This window comes from Natator depressus, chromosome 13 (assembly GCF_965152275.1).
Source record: "Natator depressus isolate rNatDep1 chromosome 13, rNatDep2.hap1, whole genome shotgun sequence".
In the NCBI taxonomy this organism is placed as follows: domain Eukaryota; kingdom Metazoa; phylum Chordata; order Testudines; family Cheloniidae; genus Natator; species Natator depressus.
The window spans coordinates 12,218,014-12,244,566 of record NC_134246.1 but is presented as its reverse complement, the minus strand read 5'-3'; the positions used below and the strand labels follow the sequence as shown (position 1 = coordinate 12,244,566).

General features: G+C 41.7%; 1 protein-coding gene across 3 annotated transcripts in view; it reads right to left on the bottom strand.

Moving 5' to 3' along the window:
• Window positions 1-12,134: 12,134 nt before the first annotated feature.
• The window catches only part of PMEPA1 (prostate transmembrane protein, androgen induced 1), a 63,263-nt gene continuing 48,844 nt past the window's right edge, over window positions 12,135-26,553 (bottom strand). The window contains exons 2-4 of one of the 3 annotated variants that reach the window (XM_074969793.1): window positions 19,938-20,092; window positions 13,753-13,806; window positions 12,135-13,646 (exon numbers count right to left, since the gene is read on the bottom strand). In XM_074969793.1, coding sequence (XP_074825894.1) covers window positions 13,101-13,646; window positions 13,753-13,806; window positions 19,938-20,092 — 755 coding nt within the window. In that variant the 3' untranslated portion in view covers window positions 12,135-13,100. Of the gene's footprint in view, window positions 13,650-13,752; window positions 13,807-19,937; window positions 20,093-26,553 lie in introns of all 3 variants that reach the window. The other 2 variants (XM_074969794.1, XM_074969792.1) reach the window with 2 other exon arrangements.

Genomic DNA, 26,553 nt, shown 5'->3' with positions numbered 1-26,553 from the left:
AGATTTGTATTATTGGCCAAGGCTGGGGTTTTCAAAAGCAGCTCAAGCTCCCAATTAATTTGGGCACCTAACTCCCTTAGTTTCCTTTGGAAAAATTGCAGCCGAAGGCCTCTGGGTGCTAATTCCAGGTGGCACTTGTGTTTTGGGTTTCTGGCCCAGCCCCCATATCAAATGTCCTAGCTACTGTTCGTGGCATCTAAGAATATAAGAAACAGCAGATAAAATCAAGGCCAAGCGAATGCTATCATCCAAGTGTCTAGGAGTCTTATCTTTGGACCTTTTCATGTCCTGCCAGGGTTTTGTTAGTTTGGCCATGATTAAAAAGAACTTTCCTTTGGATCCAAAACACTCCCCCCACTCTCTATGCCACACACACTGAGAAAAAGAAAAGTAAAGAAACTTTGGATAAAACGGGCAATCTTTCCCACTGCTCTCAGCAAAGAGTCCCTATGGATTCTCTTCAAAGAAACAATCCTCTAATGCATGTTACATTGTTAGCTGAGATCCCATTTCAGAAGAACCCTGCGGGTGACAAAACACATTTATACTATTGGAAGAAGGATGATGCTCAGTGTTTCGAATGACAACCCTGATCTGTATCGGCAGCAGCCAGCAGGCCATGTAAATTCTCAGTCAGATACGGGGAGGGGCAGACAACTGTGACAGTCTGCAGAATGCCAGACAAGTAAGCAGCACAGCTGCCGTGATTTTAAAAAAACAAAACCAAAACAAAACCAAAAAACCCACACACAGTTGAGAGTTGTGGCCAGATATGCTGACTGAAATCCAGGGAGGGATCAACTCTAGGTTTCTCCCCTTCTTTCCCTTCTAGTCTTAAGGCTGTATCATCCCATCCCCAGGCTCTTTTGCTCAGAGGAATGTATAATAACTTCCACCAATGATCATCAATATAGACAGAACCCAGGACCTTCCACACACAAAGTCACTTGGGCTGAACAAATACCTCTATTAGCTGGTAGCAGCAGCAGGCTATTATCCTCTGTAGGCCATCTGCTGTAGGGTGACAAGGTAGCCTATTTCCCCTTGTTTTTTCCTACCCCCACCCCCCAGACGTTCTGGTTAAACTTGGATTTATGCTGGAAATGGCCCACCTTGATTATCATACACATTGTAAGGAGAGTGGTCAGTTTGGATGAGCTATTACCAGCAGGAGAGTGAGTTTGGGGGGGGGGGGGGGGAGGGAGTGAGAAAACCTGGATTTGTGCTGGAAATGGCCCACCTTGATTATCACGCACATTGTAGGGAGAGTGGTCACTTTGGATAAGCTATTACCAGCAGGAGAGTGAGTTTGTGTGTGTGGTTTTGGGAAAAGGGGGGCTGGGGGGTGAGAAAACCTGGATTTGTGCTGGAAATGGCCCACCTTGATTATCATACACATTGTAAAGAGAGTGGTCACTTTGGATGGGCTATTACCAGCAGGAAAGTGGGATGGGAGGAGGTATTGTTTCATGGTCTCTGTGTATATAATGTCTTCTGCAGTTTCCACAGTGCATCCGATGAAGTGAGCTGTAGCTCACGAAAGCTTATGCTCAAATAAATTGGTTAGTCTCTAAGGTGCCACAAGTACTCCTTTTCTTTTTACATTTAATCTACAGGTTATACAGGCATGTGAAGTATGTGGGTACATGGGACACCCAAACAATGTCAATCTCACTTTTCTCCAGATCCTATAGAAGCCACTCCTTCTTTAACTGCATGGTGTTGAGCTCTATGGGTTTTGTGGGATGGAGGGCAAGGCAGGGTTGTGGGGAGAGCAGAGTTGCTCTAACTCTCTGAACTTGCAGAAGTTAAGCCACACTGTGTATGAGATCTCTTCAAAACACACACCAGGTGTTACCAGAATAAATAAAATAAATAAATAAAACCCACAACCTCTTTGCATGTTGGTAGCCGTGAACCTATAATGTAGGCTATGCTACTAGAGGACTCAGAATAGCTCCTAAAGCTGGGTAGGAAAAACTTCCCCTTTGCCTGAAATTGAGCTGCCTCCAGGAAGAAAAAATTATTAAATGCAGTCATAGGCAGCAACATGGCTAGAACTGCCGACGCTACGTGAGAAGCGAATCATCTGTCAAGCAGCAATGGGAACAAGGATTAACTCAATGCCCGAGGAAGAAGATCTCAGATTGGAAGCTGTAACAAACAACAGTGGAGAAAAGTCTGGGTTATGATGGGAAAGATAAAATGTTGAGGATAAAAAAGAAATTAAAAAAAAAAAAAAAGCAAGAGAGATGCTGTGAAGTGTTGATGCTTTCAAGTTGGTACAGACACTTTCCAGCAAGCAGCGCCAGGGGGAGACTCAGAAATTTAACAAAAATAGCCTCAGTGTTGGAAGTGCTGGGTAAGGCGGAATCAATTTTTTCTTTAAAGTCTTTTTATGTTTAAAACCAAGGCCCTTGCCACTTGTGGTTTTTAAGAGTCACAATTAAAAATGGTTTCCGTCACTGAAAAACCAAGTTAAAATAATCTCTCCCCCTTCAAATATACTGTAGCCTCCCTTGCTGTTTGAGAAGAGAAGTCTTTTAGTTACAATAATTCTTTCCCCCACACACTAGGGTTGCTAATTCTGGTAGACATATTCCTGGAGGTTTCATCGCAGGACATAATCTTTAGTTAAAGATTAATCTTTAATTCCTGGAGACTCCAGGGCAATCCTGGGGGGTTGGCAACCCTTCCCCACACCCAATAGTAGAGGTGGATGGATTTTTACTTTGCTGGAATTTTTCAATCTTTGATTGGGAGAACTGAAATGAAAAAGGTCATTCTGGGATGTTGATTCAAAACAAAAAAAACCCAATGTTGTTTAGTTTCCATTGAAAATGTAGACTTCTCATTTTGCCATTTCTCATTTGAAACATTTCAGAATATTCAATTTTGCACAAATTTGTTATTTTAATTTTTCATTCTCATTGGGAACGGAAAGCAATTTTGAAAGGTCAGTTTCCCACATATGGAAAATTCCTTTCTCAAACAGCTCTACCAAGTAGATATATCAGCCTTGTTCCTGGACACATTTTGTATATGAAAAAATTACATATAGCTTCGCAGCAAGGTGTGAGTGAGTAACAAACTTTGATACGGTGGTGAATAGAGCATTACAAATGCATGGACTAGATCTGCACTATCTACTTAAGAAACCATCTCCATGCACTGTCATTAATAAGCAGCTGGATGCTCCTCTTGACATACTAAGATGTGGACCTTTAAAAACTTTAGGTCAATGACTTCAGCTGCAGAACTTGCTTCCCTCTGTTAAAATATCAGTTTGCTCCCATACTACAGTGTATTTTAATGTCCTTTTACATTAAAGGAGTATGTAGCGGATAGGAATTGGGCAATATCCCTAAAATACAGTGCAATACGGCACAAAGACCCTAAAACAAACAAGCCACCCCATTACAAAACTGCACATAAAACATGCCATAAATCAGCCATTCAAAATAAAATGCATGTAACAGTATAGGAAAGCTAGGCACAGCACTGGAGAAATGCATATGAAGCTAGCACTGGAGAAATAAAAGGTTCAGGCAAACATCCAGAGTTTTTAAATGCTGATCCCATCCTACAGAAGTCCCCATAAGGCCCAAAGTCCTCCATTCCTTATAACCCCCTTCATCCTCTTCCCAACAGACCTCTCCTTCAACAAAATGAACCAAGAGTAAACCGATGATGAGATGTCTACTTCCGTTTGGAGCCAAACTAAATATCCCCCATCACATAGTTACTTAGTGGTTCATTCTTGGTTAAGGAAGATCAGTCTCCCGTTAGCCCTGTCCAGCTTCTTTTGTAGGGGTAGGTCCACACTTCTCTGGCAAAATTAAGGGGCCTATCCCTTCCCACACAGATCTAAAAACAAGTCGAATTAGCATCAGCTGACCTCCTTGAACATGTTAATTATGCGCAGACAATCAGGGATCATTAGGAAATAACATGGGGCTTCAGCCATCTGACTAAACGCAACCAACCAACTCAACACTCAAAAAGGCAACCCCAGAAAAGCTACTCAGATTTTTTTTGATGGCGGTGGGATAGCAGAGGAAAAAATGTGACCCAACTTGGTGGGGGTGAGGGCTAGGGGAAGCTCTCATGATGAAAATATCCCCCACACCCTTTGGTTTCATAGTAGTGCTCAGGATTTGAAAAGGGCTACATTTCAGCTGTTTTCACATTTCGCTACAGCTGTTTTGCATGGGCCGGTTGGCAGTGCTGGGTCGGTTTAGACTCTTTGAAGGGTATTGCAGTCTGACAGTTCTCAGACTTAACTAGGCAGGTTAATTGCTTGCAAGAGCCAAGAGATTTATCATTTCTCTGACAGAGTGTGTGGTTTTTTAACTTGCAGGTTGGGTGGCTCTTCTAAAAGGAGGTCAAGAGTTACACGTATCCCAATGGCTTTGGAGCTGCAATCCATGGTCTTGCAGTAACCACCAAAGGGAAATAAAGCACTGCAGTCATGTAAACATGGTAGGGGGAGATGCTGCCTGGCAATGGAGCACCTGTCAGAGTAAGGAAGCAGATAATAGCACCAACTCCTAGCGCATGTTCTACCCTGTCATGCCCAAGGAGCAGTTGGCTGGGAGGGAACTCTGGTTATCCTTGCTTTGGCCCGATAACATTGTGGCTTTGGATCTGGTCTTACATCCTACCCCTTTAGGATTCCCATCATTACACCTGAAGGCATCAGGCAATTGCATTTTAGCTGTGGAACTCAGTCACTCCTGAAACCTCTACTTTATTCCCTCACCCTTTTAAAATATTATTGTTTATGTTAAAGTTGATCCTAGATGCTAAGTGAAGCCTCTTTTCCAACCTCCTCCTGGCTATTACCAGGTTGCTAACACCTTCCTTTCCAGTTGCTTATATTAAAATTGTCCTTGCCCATTCGTTATCCGCCTGTACTCTAGGCAGGCAGTACTTTACCATGTGCCCTCCATGCTCTGTTTTTTTTACCTGGACTCCTTGGCAGTGGATGATGTGTAAATAAAATTATTGGTTTTGATCTGAGAAATAATTTGTAAACAATTCTTTGACAAGTATACACAACTCCACAGTTGTGGCTAAGAAGAAACACTGCAAAGGGGATGGGCAACAAGAGACATATGCCATAGTAAGTGCACAGTTGATATCCGTATATTCACGTTATTGTAGTGCATGAACCAGGACCTCATTACACTAGGTACTGTACGAACACACAAACAAGAAATCCCTCCACACAGCACTGTAAACATTAGTAGCAGCTCAGGAATAGTGACCCCCATTTGTAGCACTGGTTAGGTACGTTATTGGATTCTGGCTTTTGCTGAAGCTTCTGATAACCTTATTTCAGCATTGGCTAGTACCTGAGTTAATGATCAATACTCGGGCGTTCTGCAAAAGCTACCGTACTCCATTCTTGCGCCATTATAGCTGAGCAACTAATTCAATCAGTGCTTTTTCAGCCTTGTTGGTTTTTTTTTTTTTTTAAAACTAGGGCCCTGATCCTGCAGAAACTTACTCACAGGCTTAACTTTACACACTGTCCAGCTGACATTGTCTGTGAGCGCACAATAGCGGAGATATGAACGGGGTTGGTTAATTTCACAGAAGGTGATGTTTTCATTTCCTGTTTGCAGATGCGTAACTTTCAGACCCACTGGTGTTTTAAATGTGCTTCCTAAGATTATCCCCTAACATACACTTAAAATTTCCTGTTTCCACAATTTGCCTACTAGTAAAATGGGTTAGCTAGACTACTTGGCATAAGCAAAGAGGGGAAAAAAACCCAAGACCGCCCAGTTTCTGAAAGTAATTACTTTGTTCCAGTAAGAAGCCACCAATCTGATTTAAAAAAAAGGTGTTAAAGTCTGCTAAATCAAGTTCTGCAAGGAGTGCCTGACCAACAGCTGCTCTAAATACGTGATAGACACGAAAGACTTTGTGCCTGTTTGATGGCTGAGTAAAATACTGGGCACATTCACACACCAATGTTCCATGATCCTCAGGGGTTTAGTATTGCTTGAATAAAGAAAGGATTTCACATTCTTGAGGACCATGCTTTCAAAACTTTGCACATACACACCCAGCTCTGAGCTCACACTCCCCAGGGTAGTGTTTTGTACACCCAAAAACTGAAAGGAAAACAATTTAATAGACATAGTACTTACAAGTGCTGTCTACACAACAGCTCTGGCTCCCACAGGTATTTAACTCTTCAAAACATCAACCCTTTACCTGATCTGCCTGTGATGGGATGGGTTTGAGTTACTACAGAGAATTCTTTCCGGGGTGTCTGGCTGGTGAGTCTTGCCCACATGCTCAGGGTTCAGCTGATCGCCATATTTGGGGCCGGGAAGGAATTTTCCTCCAGGGCAGATTGGAAGAGGCCCTGGGGGGTTTTCGCCTTCCTGTGCAGCGTGGGGCACGGGTCACTTGCTGGAGGATTCTCTGCACCTTGAAGTCTTTAAACCATGATTTGAGGACTTCAATAGCTCAGACATAGGTGAGAGGTTTATCGCAGGAGTGGGTGGGTGAGATTCTGTGGCCTGCGTTGTGCAAGAGGTTGGACTAGATGATCATGATGGTCCCTTCTGACCTTACTATCTATGAATAAGAATGCATCAGGTGGAAATGACTGGTCAGGTCTCAACTTTCAAACACACATTTTCAGACACTTTAAGATGGGCTGGATGCATTTGCTGAAATGTAGTTTTATTCTAGAGTTAGGCCAATTTATGGCATCTGGTATTCAGGTATTTTGAATGGAGGTCTATAGGAGGTTCAAATAGCTCAGAGGGATAGCAGTGTAATACCTCAATCCACCAGATCCTACTATTAGATCCTTGGAAGGGGTGGCGTGGCAGGAGGTTTACTAGCATAGCAGCTTCCCTCCATGTTTATATTCCCAGGCAGGAAAGACTACTGAATGATAAAAACACTAAGCGGATGATAAACAATGTAGTCAAGGGGGTTGGAGTTGGGAATCTTGGGTTCTCTTCCCAGTCCTGCCATGAATCTGTTTCAAGCCATCTACGCTGATGTCTTCAAAAGCAGTCAGTGATTTTGTGTGCCCACCTTCGACAGTTTGATTTGAAGTGTGCAACAACCAGAACTTCCGTTGAAGTCAATGGGAGCTGCAAGTTCTCAGCACCTCCAAAGGGTAGAGTCACGTTGCCCCAAGTTGGGCACCCAAAAACCGGAGGTGCCTGTGACCAGTGGCCACTTTTGAAATGCTGCTCTTACTGTCTGTGGTGCAGCTTAGCCATCTAGAACACCATGTCAATATCACCACCAACAGAGCAGGGCTGGTAGGAGGCTTAATTAAATATTTGCAAAGCCCTTGAGGCACTCAGAGGAGTGGTGCTATGGAAGTGCAGTGTTACTACAGGCTTCACACTTTTAAGAGGAAAAACAGACTCAGACTTTAAGACTAGTAGACTTTCAGGTCAGAAGGGAGCATTATGATCGTCTAGTCTGATCTCCTGCACAACGCAGGCACCTCCTGCAAAGCTGAACCCAGCTGTTAGAACACCCTTAAGAAAGTGAAAGCGGAAACCCTGCAAACAGTTAGGTTTTTAATCTGTGATTGCTGCAAGCTGACCACAGCCTCCAAGGAAACGAGTCACACGAGTTATCTGCGTTTAAGACTTAAGTTAATCTAGACAGTTCTCCGCTGATTGATGGTTACTCAAGTTAAGAACTTCTCACCATCAACCATGCTCTTGTCGCAAAGGCAGGATCACAAGGGTGGTATATATTGGAGTCATGATGCAAAACTGGAATGCTTCTTCTGCAATTAAAGCTGCACATTCCAAAGAGAACAGTACCTAGCTGTGCACACAGACACACACATGCACACGCAAACACACAAAACAAAAATATTTAGCATGCAAATACACTAGGAGAGGACTACAGCTTCATTTGAAAACCACAGTGTCTACACATACGCTGGCTTGTCATTTTAGCCCGTTAAGAATGTTAGTGATTAACTCCCCTACACGCAAACGCAGAGCTGAGGATATAGTTTTTCCAGTGTTTTCAAAAATTAGGGAAGTGCATTTAAAAATACGTTGTGTTGGCAAACTCTGAATTTGGCTAAGAAAGCAAAAGGAGAAAACAAACATTCCAAAGTATTGTAAAATTTATTGTATAAGTATTGCAGCTTTTAGAATGACATATAATTGCCACTATCGGTTACTGTTACACAATAAGCGTTTACAACAGATTCTTGTAACTTGGCATCAGAGTACATATTCATACTAAACCAGCAAAATATAGATAAGTACTGCATTGCATGTGCTGTCAATAGTTTACATAAGTTTAAACTTGAACAGAATTCAGGATACAGGACTGCCTATAACAAACTTCAAAGCCAAAGCAATGCAACTGGAAGTTTAAGAAAATATCAATACAATGAAATGTGACTATAAGGCAGGCAAATTAGGACTTTAATGTCGTCCTTCATGAGCTTCTATAGTACAGCAAAAATTTGAAGCACAGTTTCTGGAAAACTCTTTTTTTTTTGTAGCTTTGTGTTGTACATAGAAAATCGGAGCGGACAGAAGAGAATAAAAATTCATTCTGTTCTTGACTAACATTGTTTATGCCACACATCTGGATTCAGTCGTTTTTCAACCCTTAATAAAAACGTTGGGCTTTTATTTTTTTTCAGTATAGCAGTTAGTGCAATTTTATTGATTCATATGCATACAAAAGGGGTCATTTCCCAAGAAAGCAATCAGTTCTCCTTACTCCCCCACTTAAGATAGAATGAATTTTAAAATACTTAAGGAAACAATGCACTAGATTAGTAAAGCTGATATTCCAACTGTTGAAATCAAGGGTTGTGAAGGGAACTTAGTTTTACCAGTGTTAGAACCAAATAAAACCCATTCTTCCTTGCCATCCTTATTTAAAAATCCTTGTTCACATTGCAGTTCACTAAGTTTTGGTGGCACTTTATTGAAGAATGCTGTTTGCCCTACTAGAAGATACAAAGAGAAAAAGGTAACGTGACTTTAAAGCTAACATGTCAAACTTCTAGCAAACAGGCAGATTGGGACAAGAGGTTGCGAAGCATAAGCAATGTCTTGTTTCTTCTGCTTTTGTTAAATTAAACAACAAGTGAAAGGGTGCTCCTTCTTAAAGGGCTTCAAACTCTTCCCCCTCCCATTCCCTGTAACACCAACAGCAAATCTCCCATTATGGTCCTACACTACAGGAGTCAATCAAGTTCAAGTACAGTTCTCTCATCTGCAGAAAGGCAGGGAGAAACCAAGGGCAAAGATACATCAGCTGTTGTGCGGCACAGCTGGTTTTTAGTAACTTGGTGGTAATATGGGGTATCAGTGTTCAGTAGAAATGGACCCTGAGCCAAAAAAAAGTTAGACCATGATTCCTAAAACCCTGTTAGGATCTTGGGGTTGGTTTGGGCCCCATCTTGAGTATTTGGGTAACACACACATGGATTACACAAAGCAGAAAGAGGATTTAGGGGGGAAAATGACTGGGGGTAAATCCTGGCTCCAGTGAAGTCACCCAAAGTTTTGTCATTGACTTCGGAAGAGCTCAGAATTCACCTGAAAGGGTTAAGTGCTGCTGGAAAACTAGATTGGTTGGGATCTGTGGTTTCCCTTTCCATATATGCCCATATCTAAATCCCTGTTGATGGACGTTAAGGACACCTTGTTGGAAGAAAGGATAGATTCTTTTTGTCTTTGTGCAATAGATGAGTTGAAAGAGGAATTCCTTTTCATTGAAAATTCAATGGTTTTGAGCCTTCCTGCTTATACAGACATATCTTCTGCATACAAGAAAAACAAATGAAAATACTCTTCCTGGGAAATAGTTGGGATGGGGGAGGGGGAAAAAAAAGTGAAAAGTGAAAATTAGATTCTGTATGTTGACCAGCTCTATTTTCACTATTCTTTTTAGAATCCTCTCCTGCCAACCCCCATTAGACAGTTCTTCAGGAGAGCCAGATATCTTTCTGATTGATTTTTACAGGTTTTTGGGGCATGTTAATCCCCTCTTTCCCCCTCCCAATGACAAGACAGTTCAGTTACTTAACAACCTCCAGTCCGGATAACGCTTCCATATTTACTATACAGTTTTAGATGTGATGCACACTCCACCCAAAACCTGCTGAGGTAACCATTTTTGTAGCAAACAAACTAGTTAGACTACGGAACAAACAAACAAACAAAAAAGAAAACCCAACAATACTATTCACGCATTTTGGCTCAAGAGGGCAGTAGATATTATGTTTCAGTTTGTCTTTTGGTTGGTATCTCATTTACAATATCCACCACAGTTTCCTACCCCTGGAGTAGGATATGTGCATAAATGTATTCAAGTTACCTTACAAACAGTCCATGAAAACAAATGGCAGAAAGGGAGCACCTTACATGGCTAGGCACATCAAACTGGGTCTAGTGGGTGAAAGGGAGCATTTAAAGAAGCAGTACCCCTTTTAAATACATAATGGGAAAATTTAATGCAAGGATCTAAAGGTCAGGAGACCAGACCCTGGTAACTCACAACACTAGCAAAGATTTGTTTCTCCCTCTTCAAGGGGAGGGTTACTGTTTCTTTAATAAGGCACTAATTAGACATGTTACATAAAGGAAAGATAAATTTTAAAAACTTGTATAAATTCATCAGTTTTGTACCTTTCATGACAAACTAGATTTATTCCTTTGCATGACTTTTTTTTGTTTTGTTTTTTGTTTTCTTGTTTTGAAGGTCAACAAAATTTAGGTGACATGACTTGTACAGTTATGAAGATTTCAAGAAGCTGTGAAAAAGCAGGCAGTGATACTGCGAAGGTACTGGACTACTACCAGGCAAAAACAAACAAACAAAAAAACAAAAACAAAACAAAAAACCCACAAGCAAAAACAAAGTAATGATCAAACTTCAAGTTCATCTATTCATTATCTCCTTTAAAATATATATAAATATTGTTCAAATGGTCAAAACTTCAAAACTGTTCTCATGGTTTGTTTGTTTTCAAGTAATAGGAAAAGTTGCTTAACAACAATAGTTTATAGTTATTGCCTTTATATCTTTCATTTATGTTACTCTACTAGTTAGCATCCTGCAGAAAAAGAAGTTACACCTCCTTGTAAAATCTTCACTCTTTGTGGTTCCCCCATCTGACCCTTCCTCACATTTGTAGATATCCTCTCCCAGCAAATGGAGAGGTGTAGCTCAGCTAATAACATCTGCACACAAGGTAGCGAGAACAATTATTCCCTTATGTGTGTTCTCTCTCTCTCTCTCTCTCTCTCTCTCTCACACACATATTTCACACTGTCACATACAAATTCACCACAAGGGTAAAACGTCTCTCCGATATCCACACTATAGAAAAAATGTAAACAATAGCACAGTAAGACAAAATGCTTATGAAACAAAGATAAATTAAAAACACATCCAATGATTTTGAGGAGGTGCTTGGAGGGGGGGAGGTGGAACCTTGACATTGAGGGACAAGGGATGGTGCTTGTTTCGAATCAAGAAATATTCAGAAGAGGTAAAGGGTTTTGCTTCTAAAGCATTAAGCATGGTTTCGTTAGCCTTTATTTAATACATCACAGGAGCAGATTCATTTCCATCTATTGTTTTTTATGCCTCTTTCTCTAAAGTAATAAAAAAAAAAAAACAGTTAAAAGCCAGAGGCAGCGTACAAGGATTGCAGACGTTTATGCAAGACAATTGCACTGTTTTATTCCAAATAAAAGTTTTGCAGTTTGACATCATATGAAAATGACATGAACAAACTGCAGACTGTTCAACTTGTTTCAGTGTCCCATTTAAAAACCTGTCTAAAAAGCCAGACTTCCATTACGTTCCCGTTTACTCAGTCACTTCAGTAACCACCGCTTTCTCTCAAACCAGGGCCCTTCAGTTTAATATTTAAAGAAAAGCAAAAAAAAAAAAATAAAAATAAAAAAATTCATTGTTTTCCTTCAGACCGAAGCTTATTCCCTCCCCCCACCCCGCCCCTCAAAAAAAAAAAAAAAATAGAAGTTGTCCCCACCCCCACCACCTCAAAAGTAATTTTTTTTTGCTTCTGTTGTTTTTAATTCACAGAAGTGTTGAGAGTTTTTTTTTAAAAAAGTGTTTTTTTGTTTAACTCCAATAATCCTAACTGGCAACATACATGCAAACACACAAACTCCTCTTGTTCTATAGGGAATGTATAAAGCAGTGACTATCATTAAACGACCCAGTAGCAGACTGTCCTGTATGGGTAACACGCGGGTGACTATGGAAATTGAAGATTTGCATAAGATGCCGTCTCTCTTGCAATGTTACTTCCAGGGTTGCCACTTTAACTTTAGGATTTTCCACCCCCTTCCAGCTAGTTTATTCTTCACTTTGAAATGTATCCCTTAACAGTTTTGTGGTAGACATGATAGAGGCTTTGACCAACACAAGCACTGACATATTTATATTAAAAAATAGTGCAAAATTTCAACATTTATATAAATAACTCTAAACCCCTGCTTTTGATTTTTTCTGTTTTTTTCTGCTTTTTTTGTTTTGTCTTTTTTTTACAATGTAATACATACTTTTTGAGTTGGCACTCAAAAAATTGCCATTTTTTTCCTCCTAGTTCAGAAAACAACAAAAATTTTTTTTAACTAGGCCTCTTCTAATACAAAAATACTCCTGCTCCTCACACATACAGTTTCTCTTATTTTTTAATATATATTTATATATATATTGCAGATCTTTAAACAAAATGTTTTTGTGCAAATATTTTTTTTTAAAGTTAAGTGAAATAAAAAAAAGCATCCACACACACAGCTCAACTAGAAACAACAACAACAACCAACAACAACAAAAAATGAAGGACTACGGTTGATTCTTTTTTTTTTTTTTTTTCCTTTTTAAACTTCTAGATGCAGCTCAATAAAGAAATGGTTTTGCAAGCTTTCTTGGCTTGTGCATTCAGACCAGACATAACAAGTAAATATTATACACAGAGTGGTAGGGGAGGGCTTCTTATTTTTTGCTCGTCTTCCCCAACTCTCTCTTTTTTTCTTTTAATGAGAAGTGCAGAGTGTTCTTACTTTCGTGTTTGATTTTATTTTATTTTAAAAGGGATGCCCTTTTTGCTTCTCTTTATCTTTGTTCCATGCAGTTGTGCTCTCGAGGCCATTGATTTGTGAATGGTGGAGTCTATTGCCCTCCAGTATCGAGGGCATGCCACTGTTGTTCTGCTGGTGCTGGAAAAACGTAGAGCCCGGATAGTGACCTATCACCTCACTGTAGGTCGGCGGCGGTCCTTCCATTCTACCATTGCTTCCATAGCAGGTCGCGCTGATGCCAGAGTTACTGCTGGGTGGGCAAGGCCCTCCAAACACTGAATTATCTATCAAGTCACTGTCGAAGATGGTTCTATTAGGAGGGGCCCGGACCGATTCTCTGTTTAGTTCCATTTGCTGCTCTGGATCTCGGAGTTGTAGTGTGCAGGGTCCCTGGTAAGGGGGCGGCTCCTCTCCATCTGATAGGGAGATGGTGGGTGGGAGATCAATCTCGTGTTGCATGTAGGGGTACGTTGGCTGGAATCTATTAAAACGGTCCCTCTGCAAAAAGGATGGAACTGATAGTCTGTCTGTGGGTCTTGGAGTGTAGATTTGCTGCTGAAGACAAAGGAGAGAGAGTGAGTTTTGGAACATTTCAGCCTGTATCATAGCCTGCATGCAAACAGATGAGGTTATTATGCAATACCAGCCTTGTCCTTACCTCTGTTACTCCATTTCCTGACACTGTGCTTTCTGAAGGCCACAGACTTCCTTCCTACATTGGAAAGAATAGGAGGAGAATTGAGAATCATTCCTGTCCGGCCAGAGTCTAAACTGCCAAATATTTTCTAAGGAATTCTACCAAGTTACATTCTGGACCAGAACATCAGCTGGTGTAAATCGATGTAGCTCCAGTCAGCGGAGCCACATAATTTACAAGAGCGAAGTATATAGTCATAGGTCTTAAAAACAGTCAATATTCTTACCTGCATTATTAAGAGCATTAGATTAACAACACTGAAAGAATTCTCAAAATCTAGTTTTCATCATTTATGCTTTCTATTTTTTTAATTTCACTTACAGCTTGAATTGGACGGTGAAAACTCTAATGAAAGAGAGTGTTACTCTCTTTCATTAGAGTTGGTTTTTTTGGTCAGTTTCATTTTTTGGTGCTCAGGCACGAGAAACCTTGTCTGCGTTCAAGCATTGGCCCCAGTCCTGCAATTAGATCCCAGTGTCACCAACCGCAGGCATTCAAAAATCAGGAGCCAAGCCCCAAAACACCCAGTTTAGGGAGTCTCTCCTTGAAATGCTAAAGGTTAAGTATTAGGATAACCACATACTTTGGAGTTAAAGAAAATGGATCTATAATTTTAGTTTCATACCACATATCTATGCAGCTGAAATGTCTGATAGTTGTGAACAAAGCAATTTTTTATAGGGAGTTTTGAGACTTTAATATGCAACTGTTGACACTGGCACTGATTGTTTAGTCTATTTAATTGCATATGGCTTCTTTTGCCTACAGGAAGTGATGTTCTGTAAAGATATTCTATGGTAAAATTCCCTCAACATCCAAAGTCACAAAGAGCACTTGCACCCATCACAGACTGAAATCCTGTCTGGAAACAAAACAACTCCCCCATCCACCCGCAAAAGGGACTCAAAACAATTAATACCAAAGAACTTTTGAATCACTGGAAACATCTAGTGTAAATCAATGGAATCAATGAAATCGAGGGAGCTATGCCAATTTACATCAGTTAAGAATCTGGCTCTTTGTAACCAAATGCATATCTCTCTAAAGGAGGCATGGGATTATGTTGTATGGCTAGGCAAGGAATGCAACAGAAGAGATACTAGGAATATGAAGATGGCTGATGATGCACTCAGAAGTGAATACAGAGCCAACATATGGCTTTAAGACATTCACTGTGGCTGCACGCACGGATTAAAACTTTGCTGGCTTGGAGGTATGTTTGATTACTGTTTGTTACCTTGATTAAAAGGAATCTGAACCAAAGGGCAGCAGAGGGAATCACTTCGAAACATTTAAGTGTTTACTTTGCAATGTCCTCATGGCAAACTTCCTGAGCAGCTAGTGCCTCACTGCCTTCTGCTAGATGTTTTATATTTAACTTAGCAGTGGGCAGTGCCATTACAATATCCCATCTGCTTTTCCATTTCCCCTGCAGTGATGTCAACCTGTTTCCACACGGGCAGCTGCTATGCAGCAGGAAGGACAGTGCTTTCCTCAAGGCAGAGGGAATAATGCCATGCCACTATATATGATTTTGGGTTTTGCACTGTATAAGGTAGCTCTCAAAAGGGGAGGTGAAATATTGTTAAGTGAATTAAGTTACTTTCAAAGCTCCCCTCCCCCTGGAATCCTCACCTCCCAACCCCCCTGCAGTATCCAGTAGTGAGCTCTTTGGGGCAGGGACTATCGTTTTGTTTGATGTTCTGTAGTAGTCACCATACAATGGGGTCCATGACCAGGGCTCCCAGGTGCTACCAAGGTACAAAAAATAATAAATCACAAGTGGATGGTGCCCAAGAGGAACTAGAACAGCATTAAAATGGAACAACCAGAAACTTAAGCAGTGACTGAGCGGGAGGCTGTGAAGTTCAGATCTAGATCCAAAATCTGAAGTGGTTTGATCTGGGATTTTCTATTTAGGCTTTTTTAGGACCTGATCCTGCAAACAACTGAGTTACCCCAATTAAATTAAGGATGTGCTACAGTGTTGCAGGACTGGGGCCTTTTACAGTACCCATCATTATGGTGCCTGAGAGCAGCTTATGTCTCATCTCTAAATATAGAAAGGAAAATAAAAAACAGCCCAGGAAAGCAGCAGCCAGAAGTGTGCAAAGTTTGTAGGCTGAAATATTAATCATGATTTTCTTTTCTTTTTTTTTTTTTTTTAAAAAAGACATCCATCTTCTGGCCATGGGAGCACTATAATGCCAATCCTAAACATTCCAAAATCACGAGGAAGGCCATCCCTCCACCCTCCCACCAAAATCAAAACCAAAACCACACCAACCATGAGATAACCAGATTTTCAAAGTATTACATTGGGAGTTATTATTATTTGGCTTTCTAACTTTTGAGCACTCAGGGTCATGAGTTTTCAAGCTTACCTCTGCATGTATGATGGTTAGAAACCTACTTTTTATTTCTTAAAAAGCTGAGATGGCAGTGTTTGTACATGACTCCATGGTCTAGGGCTTAAAGAAAAAAACTGCAAGACTTTCCATACAATTGTGTGAGATTATAACAATCTGAAAGTTATTTATTTAAGAATTCTAACCATCTATTTACATGGCTGCCCATCAGTGTAGTAGTACACGAGTACCTTCCATGTAAAATCAAATGGTAATAGCAACAGTGAAGCTTTTTGGGAGTTAACACTGTGCTTGGAGAAGGGTTTCTGGAGTTCCTTTTCCAGGGAGTCAGTAGGGCTTTAGTAGTAGAAGGGGGTGTCAGTGTTTTGAGTATCATTTTCATGGTGGAAAAGGCTGTGTCGAAAGGAAGGTTTTGCAGTGTTTCCTAGAGACAGTCGGACTCTAGAGAAATGAAGGTATCTGTGCCAGGCAGAGAAGGCAACAGAGAAATATGGTGCCAGCAGTGGTCACATTAAAAACATTTGGGGGGAATTGTAAGGCTCTCTCTTCTTTTAATTGCAAATGTTCAGAAGCAAAACCATGTGGGCTCTAATGCAGATCTAAAATAAAAGAAAAAAATGTAACCCAAGCAATAGGCCACATGAGTACTTCAGTAGATGGCAAGTGCATGGCTCCAGTGGGCTTCTCTGGGCATGAAAAAGTTTGCCTTTAAAAAAAGAACTTCTCAGTGTGCTCTGTGGATTGGCAAACCACTATCTAGTTCAATACAGAGAATGCGCAGGGATGACAGGCAGCAATTGATGTTGGAACATTGTCTTCTAAAGGGAAAAAAAAAATCATACTGTGCTGAATCTTAAATAGGCCACTTTTAAAATCTTTATTATGATTGATCCTTGTGTAATGAGCTTCCTGTTTAGCACACTAGGGGGCTTTTCTGTCCTTCCAGGAGTGCTCGCAGCATGCCAGTAACGAAAGTAATGTGTGGCTGTGAGTTAATTACACTGGATGGGGTGGGGGTGAAGCTCTCCTCGGGGGGCTGGAGGTGGGGAGGAAGGAAACTAAGACATGATTCATAACTAAAAATAAAAGATAATGTGGCTTTTGATCTATGGAGCTAATCTGTGTTACAAAAGTATTCCTTCAGTGGTAAATTCAAACAGGCTCTGGAAGTATTGTACACAATGCAAGCGGCATTGAACTGGCATAGTGTAAACCTGCCAGGTGATTATCTTGGTTTTGCACTGCTTCCCTCCTTCCCCAAGCCCATGAGGTTCCACTTCCAAAGAGCTCTCAAAGACCATAGAGAACTGCACCAACTTTCTGTCCTGTGGGAGGTTTTAGCAGCTTGCTTTAAGCATAACACAAGAATGAATCAGAACCTTGCACATCTCAGCACGTAAGCCTCTAAATGCAGGCTGGTCCATCAAGAGCAGGCACCTTAGATCAGAGACCAAATCTGAGGGCTCGCCACACCTGTGGAGATCTAGTTTATAATAAAGTGCATTGCAGGTGAGCTTTTTTTGCATAGATCTCTTAATTCCCTACATGTGAACATCAACCAACCCCTCACTGGGAGCAGAAAGATGCTTTCCTCATGCCAAGGTTATTCCCCAAGTGTCCATGATGGGGTGTCTTGCACGCCGGAAGCATTTGGGATGAGCTGTTGTCAGAGAGCCATGATACCAGACCAGATGGAAAGCTGGTCTGATTTATTAATGAAATCTCTATGTAGCTTGCTGTGGGCTAGGAATCTTGCAAGAACAGATTCTCTCCTGAACTTTCAGCTCCTGTCGACTCTTGGCTGGATTGGAAGCATGACAAAAACAGCCTCTCTTCTGATATTTTGTTACTGGCAGAAACCAGGTGCATGAGAATTTAGGAAGAACGGCACCAAAGGTTTTTGACACTAACCACTGGGATCTGGATTCAGGTTAGAATTTCAGCTCTGATCCCCTGGCTTATTCACTCCAAACAGGGCAGATGCTTTTGTAAAATGCCTCATCTGCAAGTCACCATAGTTAAAGAGAGTTCACATACGCCCTCCCCCCCCCCCCTTGCAGTTCACTCCTCTTGCCTGGTTTAAAGAATTTGTTCATTCCCTCACTCCTTAGAGACATATTCCACATCAGACTAAATGAAGGGTCCTTTAACTGAATTGCACGATTTCACAATTGAGGGTGTCTCTCACTTTGGCAAGAAGCCCTTGTCAAGGGGCCTCAGCTACCTTGGATTATTTCATGCGAAAGTGAGAGGGCATCTGTGGGATGAGGATGGTTTGTGTTCTTTGGGACATTAAACGAATACTGGAAAGTGTAGGCAGGTTCCATGTTACTACATGCTTTGGGCACTTCAATAGGTGTCACAAGGAGGACTTACTAGAACTCACTCTTTTGAATGTCAAGTTTCCTGTTTTCAAAGGGATAGCTTCATTTGATTCTAGATTGTAGGAAACATTGGATACATGGGAATGGTGCACCATACATGACAAACTAAACATCTGTCGGTGCTTTAGATTTATAGTGGAAACCTGTGAATTGGGAAAAAGTGACTTTCATTTTGCATGGATTTGGGGACATTCATTTTTACTTTCTGCCTATGGAAACTCCTGAACAGTTTCAAACAGATGAAGTATTCTTCCTCACTTCCTATCCCAAACCGCTGAGCAGGGCTGCTATGTACTGCCTTCTACACCAGTGGTAGTTTGAAAGATTCTTATTGTTAAAGAGCTTTGGTATCCTTCGGGATGCAATGCAATATATGAATGCAAGTTATTGCTGTACTAAATGGTAGATCAGACAAAGAGTAGTGGAAAAATCACATGTGCAGCCGCCAAGAAAAATAAAGATTCTATTTCTTTTCTATGTAGGTTTTTATAATGTGCTCATCACCATAGTGTTTGAACATCTTCCAGTTGCGCATTAAGCAACGTGACTAATATCTGTCATGATATTGGAATGGATTTTGACTGAATTCGTGTCAACACTACAATTAAAATAATTTTATTTCCTCTTTGTTCGAAAGAAGCAGTAAGCTTAAATTGCACCATGAACTTTTCAGGCATTATTATTTCAGGAAGAATTCACTTTGTTAGACTGACCACGTTTTGTGTGTTCTGCACTACAATAATGGGACAAAAAAACCCCAACAACATTGCTCTTCTAGCGGTAATAATGCAGCTTTTGGACCACTTCTACAGAACACCCTAGTAAATTCTGTATGATATTTGCACCCTCATCTCTAATCAAGAGTATAGTTTAGGGACTCCCTGGCCAATGCAATACCCAAAGGACTGCTGTATTTTGGGGTTACGTGAGTCAATAATGTGAATCCCATCCAGGTGTTTATAACTGGTGTTTTCAGATTCAGGGGGATACAGGAAAAGCCCCCTCATGCCATGCTGTGGTACCCCCTTTGAGTTAACTTCAGGCCAGTTAGTTGGCATTGGCATACGCATTCACAGCTGCAGGTCTGGATGTTGCAGAGCATAAAAAGGCCGCTGTGCTTGCCCTCATGCAAAGTGCCCCACTGTAGACATGTGGTGGTTTTGTTCTCAAGGCACAGAACGCTAACCTGAAGTTTCTACACAAAATCCTGCACGACCCCAACCACCTGAAAGATTCAGCTGCTTGGAAGGTGCCCGTTCGTAGGGTTCTAAATGGCACAAGCACTTTACTAGATGGGCAAAGGCAATCAAACTGGACTCCTTTCACCTTTAACATTTCACAAGCTTCTGATCATCTGGACAGCAATGCACACAGAGATGGGGGAGTTACTTACTGAAGATAGGTTCTCATCTCTCCGTCTTCCTTGACTGTGCCGGTTGATGAAGGATCGTGCAGAGAGTTTGTAGTGGTTCAGCAGACATGTGATAACGACCACCATCACCATCATCACCACCACGATTATGATTATCTGTACAAACTCCAACTCCGCTGCAAGAGACACAGACATGCATTTTGAGCCACCTTAGAAAGCTGCATGAAATACAGCACAAGAAATCCTAGACTGAGTTCCACCACACAGCTAGTGGAGTTGCACAGCTGAATTGCTTCCATGGATATTTCAAGCTCTCAGACACAAAAGTTCTCTGCAAGCTTCCACTTAAGCAACACAGAAAAAGGAAATGACTAGCACCAAGGAATAACAGCCCTCATACATAATAGATGAGGGTCTGTCTTTAAATGTGATCTGCAAAGACAAAATTATTCTAAATCATACCTAGATGTCAGCTTTATCGGCTTGAGTTGCGAGGCTAGAGTCCAGAGACCAAGTTTCTCAAAATCTCCCAGGGGTTTGGGTTCAGGCCCATCTCTACCAGAAATGTTTGCTAGATGCCTCCACTAAACCAGGCTGTCCAAGTTTTACTTCTGTGCTGAATGCCTCGTCACCCTATTTAATGAAGGCACGCCTCAAATACTTCCGGTCTTAATTAAACAATTTTAAAAACTGAGTTCGGTTTTGCAGTACACTTAACATTTACATGGCCTTATTCAGATGAGGATCTGTATTAAATTTAGGCCTTAACAGCCTTGTGAGTTGGGTGAGTATTATCCCTGTTTTACAGATTTGTAAATAGAGACCTGCTCAAGGGGTCACAGCAAGCCTGCAACACTTTGGAATCGATTCCCAGTCCCACCCACACGACAAGTCTCTCTCTCTAGGTCCAGTTAATCTGCCAAAAAAACACACACAGTGGATCAGACTTCGTGCTTTTCATGAGAGGACAGACATTGAATCTACACTGACTGCATCCCTCCCCACCACATCAATATACCAGATCTCCAGATGTCATTCAGTTCAGTGCTCAGCACAGCCAGCTGACAGTGGGGGCTTGAATGGTGTGAACTGGCACAAAGAGCCTCAACAGGTTACCAGTTAACTTCAGTGTGTCTCCAAGAGACAGACACTAGACAGCAACTGGTGTGGAATGACTCCTAAAGTCAAAGGAAATCGTTCCTCACTTGGACTGTAGCATGCATTGGCTGGAACTAGATATCGGAGATAGCACGTAACAGTTTGACCGATATGTCCATATAATCCTAGTTCCGAGAAGATGTATTCAGCATCCAGGGAGAGCCTGGAAGCCACCCTGAGCAACTCAGCTCCCTGACAGCTGGCCAAGAAGTTACTCTGTCAGCCGAACACAGATGCTCACCTGTTCTCTGGTGCTTTTCTATCTGGGCTACATTAGCAGAAGGAATCTCAGGAAAGTTGTTTTCCCCCCAGCAATATTTGTAAAGACTGGGGCCATTTCAAGGGAAAAAAGGGAGGAAAAGCAAAGCCAACAGTGCAGACGACTTACATAGAACCTGTTCCTCCACAAGAAAAGCCAAAGAAACCACTTTTTCAAAAGCTGTGCCCTCCGCTATCACAGATACTGTAATTTGCATTAAAATGTAAGAGCGCCTAAACAGAACAGCATCACAGTAACATCTGTATCTGATGGGATGGCTTCTGCTGACTCAGGCAGATATTTTTAATGGAGCATTTTCCTTCTGGCAGCAGTGAAGTAAAAGAAAATAAAATGTAAAGCAAAACAGTCCAGGTGGCAATTCTGGCCAGTTACCTTGGAATTAACTCTGCTTAGCAGCAGCAGCCGTATCTGCCACCAAACCAGTCTTAATATTACATTTCCCATAGCACCTTTCATCCCAAAGCACCCCAAAACACTACTGACTGTGCTTACAACCTTCAAAGACTTTGGCATGTCTTCAAGTCATTGGGAATACTTGGGTGCTTAAATTTAAGTGTGAGAGCAGGTCTTTTCAGGATTGGAGCCCAGCTACCTACAGCACCACTGAAAGTGCAACCACCTCTGGGGTGGAAGGAAGCAACTGAGTGGAACAATCAGTTCACAGTACCCTGCACAAACAGTGATGAATGGGAGTTTTAGCTAAGGCCCATGGACAAACCCTACTCTCTTAAAAAGGGAGCCATGGGATCTTCAACAGTAAAGCAGATCAGGTGCCCACATGTCATCGTGAGGGGCACAGCATACCAACTACCTAGAACCACTCTCTTTTAAGGTTTAATCTGAAAATCACACAGGCAGCATACTCTGTGGGAGAATGAAGGGCTATTTGACGCCGCTGGGATTGAGATGTGTGGTTCTAGAGAGAGAAGGATGTTTAAAGCGAGTTAATCATCTCTTCCAGGCACAACCCCCACATGATTAATTCTAATAGATTTCCCGCCCCCAAAAAACTATTAAGAACTCTTATAAATCTTCTTATTTTTTGTAATGCAACTGCATAGGGAAAACTTCAGGTAAGGCTTCCCTGGAGAAAAATGTGTGCATTATATTGCTAGATTCCCCCCACCCCCAACACTCCCTTCTCAAACTTTTACAAAGCTATAACTTCCAAGCATGAGCTTCTTGGATACGGAAAAGGGCTGGAAAGGCGATGGCGGGAGAAATTTACCCAGCGACAGCAAAGAGTTCTCTCTCCCCTTCAGAGCCTTTCAAAGTCTCAAGAATCTAGATGTAATGCTCTCCACTGAATGGATAACATACAGTGCGCATATTGTCCCCCAACACCCACGTTCACAGCTGCAGCCTGTCGCTGGGGCTTCTTTTGGGGCCCGTAATAAACAGAGGTCTTTAAATCCACTCCAGAGAAAAGGGAGCTCTGCACTTTCTACCTCAATGAGATACATGTCAAAAAGCCACACAATGCCATGAAGGGAAACAGTCACACAGGCCCTCCGCCTCATTTAAATATCTGCCATTAACATTCAAGGGCCCTTTGTAGAAAGTCTCCCTGCATGACCAAAAGGATGAGAGGCTTTAAACCAATACCCGGAGTCCTTTTGTTTCCTTCCAACCATGAGAGGTTAAAGGTAACAGGAACCCTGACAGGGAGACAATCCCCTTGTCCTTGTGTTAACTGCTATCGCCCTGGGCATGCTTGGCTGCTTCCTAGACAGCTCTAAGCACTTGGCAGACAGGCAGGCTGCCTTGAGGGTGGAGTTAGGGCAGACTGCATTTGGCAGTCCTATCACGCACTGCACAGGCCTCAGCCTCGCCTGACAAGGAGGAGGTTCATATAGGAGCAAGGGTTTTTTTTTTGTTTTGTTTTACTAACCAGATTTATGGCTGCCTGTCTGCAGGATAGAGGGGGTTCTCATAGTTGCCATCTATGTCTTCCGGGCAGCAGGAGACCTGCATTTTTGGGCTAGTCTGTGTTTCTTTAGAGAGACGAGAGTACCAGAATTGCAGAAGGCCAGACTTAACTGGGAGGAGCGATTCTGTTTCCTAATGGGGCTATTGTGGTCCTCTGCCCACTGGGAAACACCAAATGCCCTTTAAAAAAAGAAGGTTCCCTGGAGATGTTTATTCAGATCCAAAGGCCTGTTGTAAATGGCTGCCATTCGGAGAGACAGACCTAACTGGGGAGGTGTCCCAGTTCACTTTCCTTTGGGTGGCCAGACTACAAGAGATGGCAGCATATTGCAACAACCCCTTTCAAACTCAGGTGCCTTTCTAAACTCCCATATTCCATCAGTTCTAATTAGAAACTCTCCACATCCAGCTACCGTACAATATACTTTCCAGCACATATCCTCATCACCCCCCCTACTTTCCCTATAAGATGACACCAATCATGTGAAATCTGGAGGGGAACCTCATTCAGTTATTCAGGAAGAAAAATGGAGATCACATAAGATGACTGGGTACTGTAGCGATATGATATTCAGAATGCACCTGTACCATGCTAGGGATTATACATGCACTTGGATTCACAAGAGTTTGCCATATACTCATTTCAAAAAATCTGCCAAAGTACAGATAGCAACTAAAACTGCAGTAGACACAAAGACTGCCTGCTACTCAGGCTGCCGTTCTGGTCTGCCTCTCCAATCTGAACTCTTTATGCTCTCTCTGAGCTGTCCCAGCAAAGGTCCTGTGTGTTTTCTGTAACTAAGGCTTGGCACAAAGTCTAGACAGTGCACTTCTGAAGAACATTCCATTTCTAATGACCCTGCCCTTGTCAAAATGCCCAAGTTACTCAGTGACTCCATTTCAGCAGATGTATGACAGCTCTTTAAAGCAGAAGGGCACAGACAACAGCACACCTTTATAATGATGAGCCCTCTTTTCTCTCCTACATATTTGTAACAGAGACTATCAGCTCGATAAACCACCGTCCCACATTATGGAATGCTTTGCTTGCCGCATAATTTACACAAAGCTGGATTTTAAGGAGGCAAGTCAACTTTGCCAGTGATGAAGTGTGACACATGTTTTGGTGACTAGAAAGAAAGAGAAAGGAGTGATATCAGTGACCAAATGGCTCATAAAACCTAAGAAAGGGACATGGTTCTACTCCAAAAGATTCTGAAGACTGTCTAAAGAAAAACAAGACTAGCTGGTTATAAAGAAAAAGTTCTCACACGATGGGTGTGAGACTCATCAATTAGCCAAGTCTTGCTAAACTGCTTAAGGAATTTTGTTGGTATAAGTAAAGCTAAAGCCATCTGGGAGTGTTTTTCATATCCCTCCCACCTGTAAAACTCTTAGTTACCATGAGTCCAACCTCAAGTTTTATAGTCCTCTAAAAGCTGCATAAAATAGTGTTTGCATACACAAAAGTATCGTGACTGGAGAGTCTGGAATTGAACAAAGGATGTTTTCCCAGTGGGGAAGGTTGGGGATGGTGTAAGGGTCAGGAACATAGGTTGTTACTCTATCCCTGGTCCAGTACCAAACATTGCCTAGTCTGCCACTAATTTAATTGGCTGATTACAACGTAGGTGCCAAAAGCTATTATTCGAACATGGTATGATTATTAGATAAGGGGAAATATTTCTTTCTGGCAAGGTTTTTTCCTTTTCTTTTAAAGGCAGATGTTCGGAATATTAGAAGTGAATACTCAAATGAGGTAGATTAGTGGGCAGAGTGCAGGTGACATGATGAAATGGATTGGTTCTACAGTGTATCACATAGCACTCACTACTTTTGATTATGAATTAGGCTGTTTAAATTTATAATTTAGTTTAACAATATGTGCTGTGTGGGAAAGTTAACATTAGAAAAAAAATTAGAACTTTAAATTTCTTAATTGGGAGGGAAATTACTTTTGTAATCTCAACATCCTACAAGCAGATTTTTTGCAGCATCATAGGTCCACTCCTCTCATTTCAGCTATTGTTTCTTCATATCCCATCGGTGCTGACTCTGTGGGTGTCCCGGGGCTGGAGCACCCACGGGGAAAACACAAAGAAACAAAAAAAGCCCAAAACAAACAGTGGGTGCTCAGCCTCCCCCTCCTCCCCAGCACCTCCCGCCCGCTGTGGATCAGCTGTCCTGCGCCTATGTCTATGCTCATGTCCTTGATCATTTCTCTTCGTCTGCATGGGGAAGCAAATGGCTCCTAAGCACCTAAAAATCACTAAGAGTGACTCTAGATTTTTACTGGACTAGCGATCAGAATCTGAACTTAGAGACTTTTGTGCATCTCAGCAAGGTGCTATCTATGAGGGATCTGCTGAGTTTTATAAATAAAGATTTCTCACCATTGCATTGCCATCAGTGTGCCTCTCATGAGGGCAATGCATCAGCAACTTTCAGCGCAGGTCTAGATGACAGGGTGATAGAGACACCAGCAGCCACAAGTGTCTGGACATTATTGCGCCCATCACAGCTGCTACCTATGGGGATTGCATCAGTGAGATGCCTGCAAGTCTCATTCTGCCCCCAAACTCTAGCCTGCAGTGAGCAGCACAGCATCTGAGCCTGTGGCTAAGTCAGATATTTTGAGATGTGCTGTATCACAATAGGAAGAACATTCATGCGCCCTTTTGAAAAACAAAACAAAACAAAAATATCCCACACAATTTGCTCTTTTCAAGCTTCAAAAGGGCCAGATCTACTTGAAGCATCGAAGTTTATGCCAACCCCTCTTTCTGTTTTAACTTGTATTCATGTGCTTCATTTTCAAAACTAGTGAAAACTCCCTGGAAAGCGGGATCTACATAGTAAAATTTCATTCAAATAGCTAGAGTCAAACTAATTAATAAACCCTAAAGTATATAATAACCATGCAATTCAGCCACTGTGCAAATAAAAAGGGATGGGGTGGGGGGGGAGGTGACAGGACTGCAAAGAATATCATTTATAATTCTGCTGGTGTCCTAAAAAAAAAAAAAAAACCAAGAAAAAAACCCCACTCGTTTTGTATTTGGCTTCCTAATCATTGTCATTTTTCAATTAGAAGAGACCTCATTCCATTTCTGTCTGTAATTTCCCCCCAGGGAGGTGTTATGAATGCACCAGGCTTTATGAGATGGACAAATTTGGCTTCCAAATAGAAAGTAAGGTCACTTTAATTTAATTTAGCATAATTTTCACTCCTGAATACATTTCAAACTAACAGGTTCAGACACCACATTT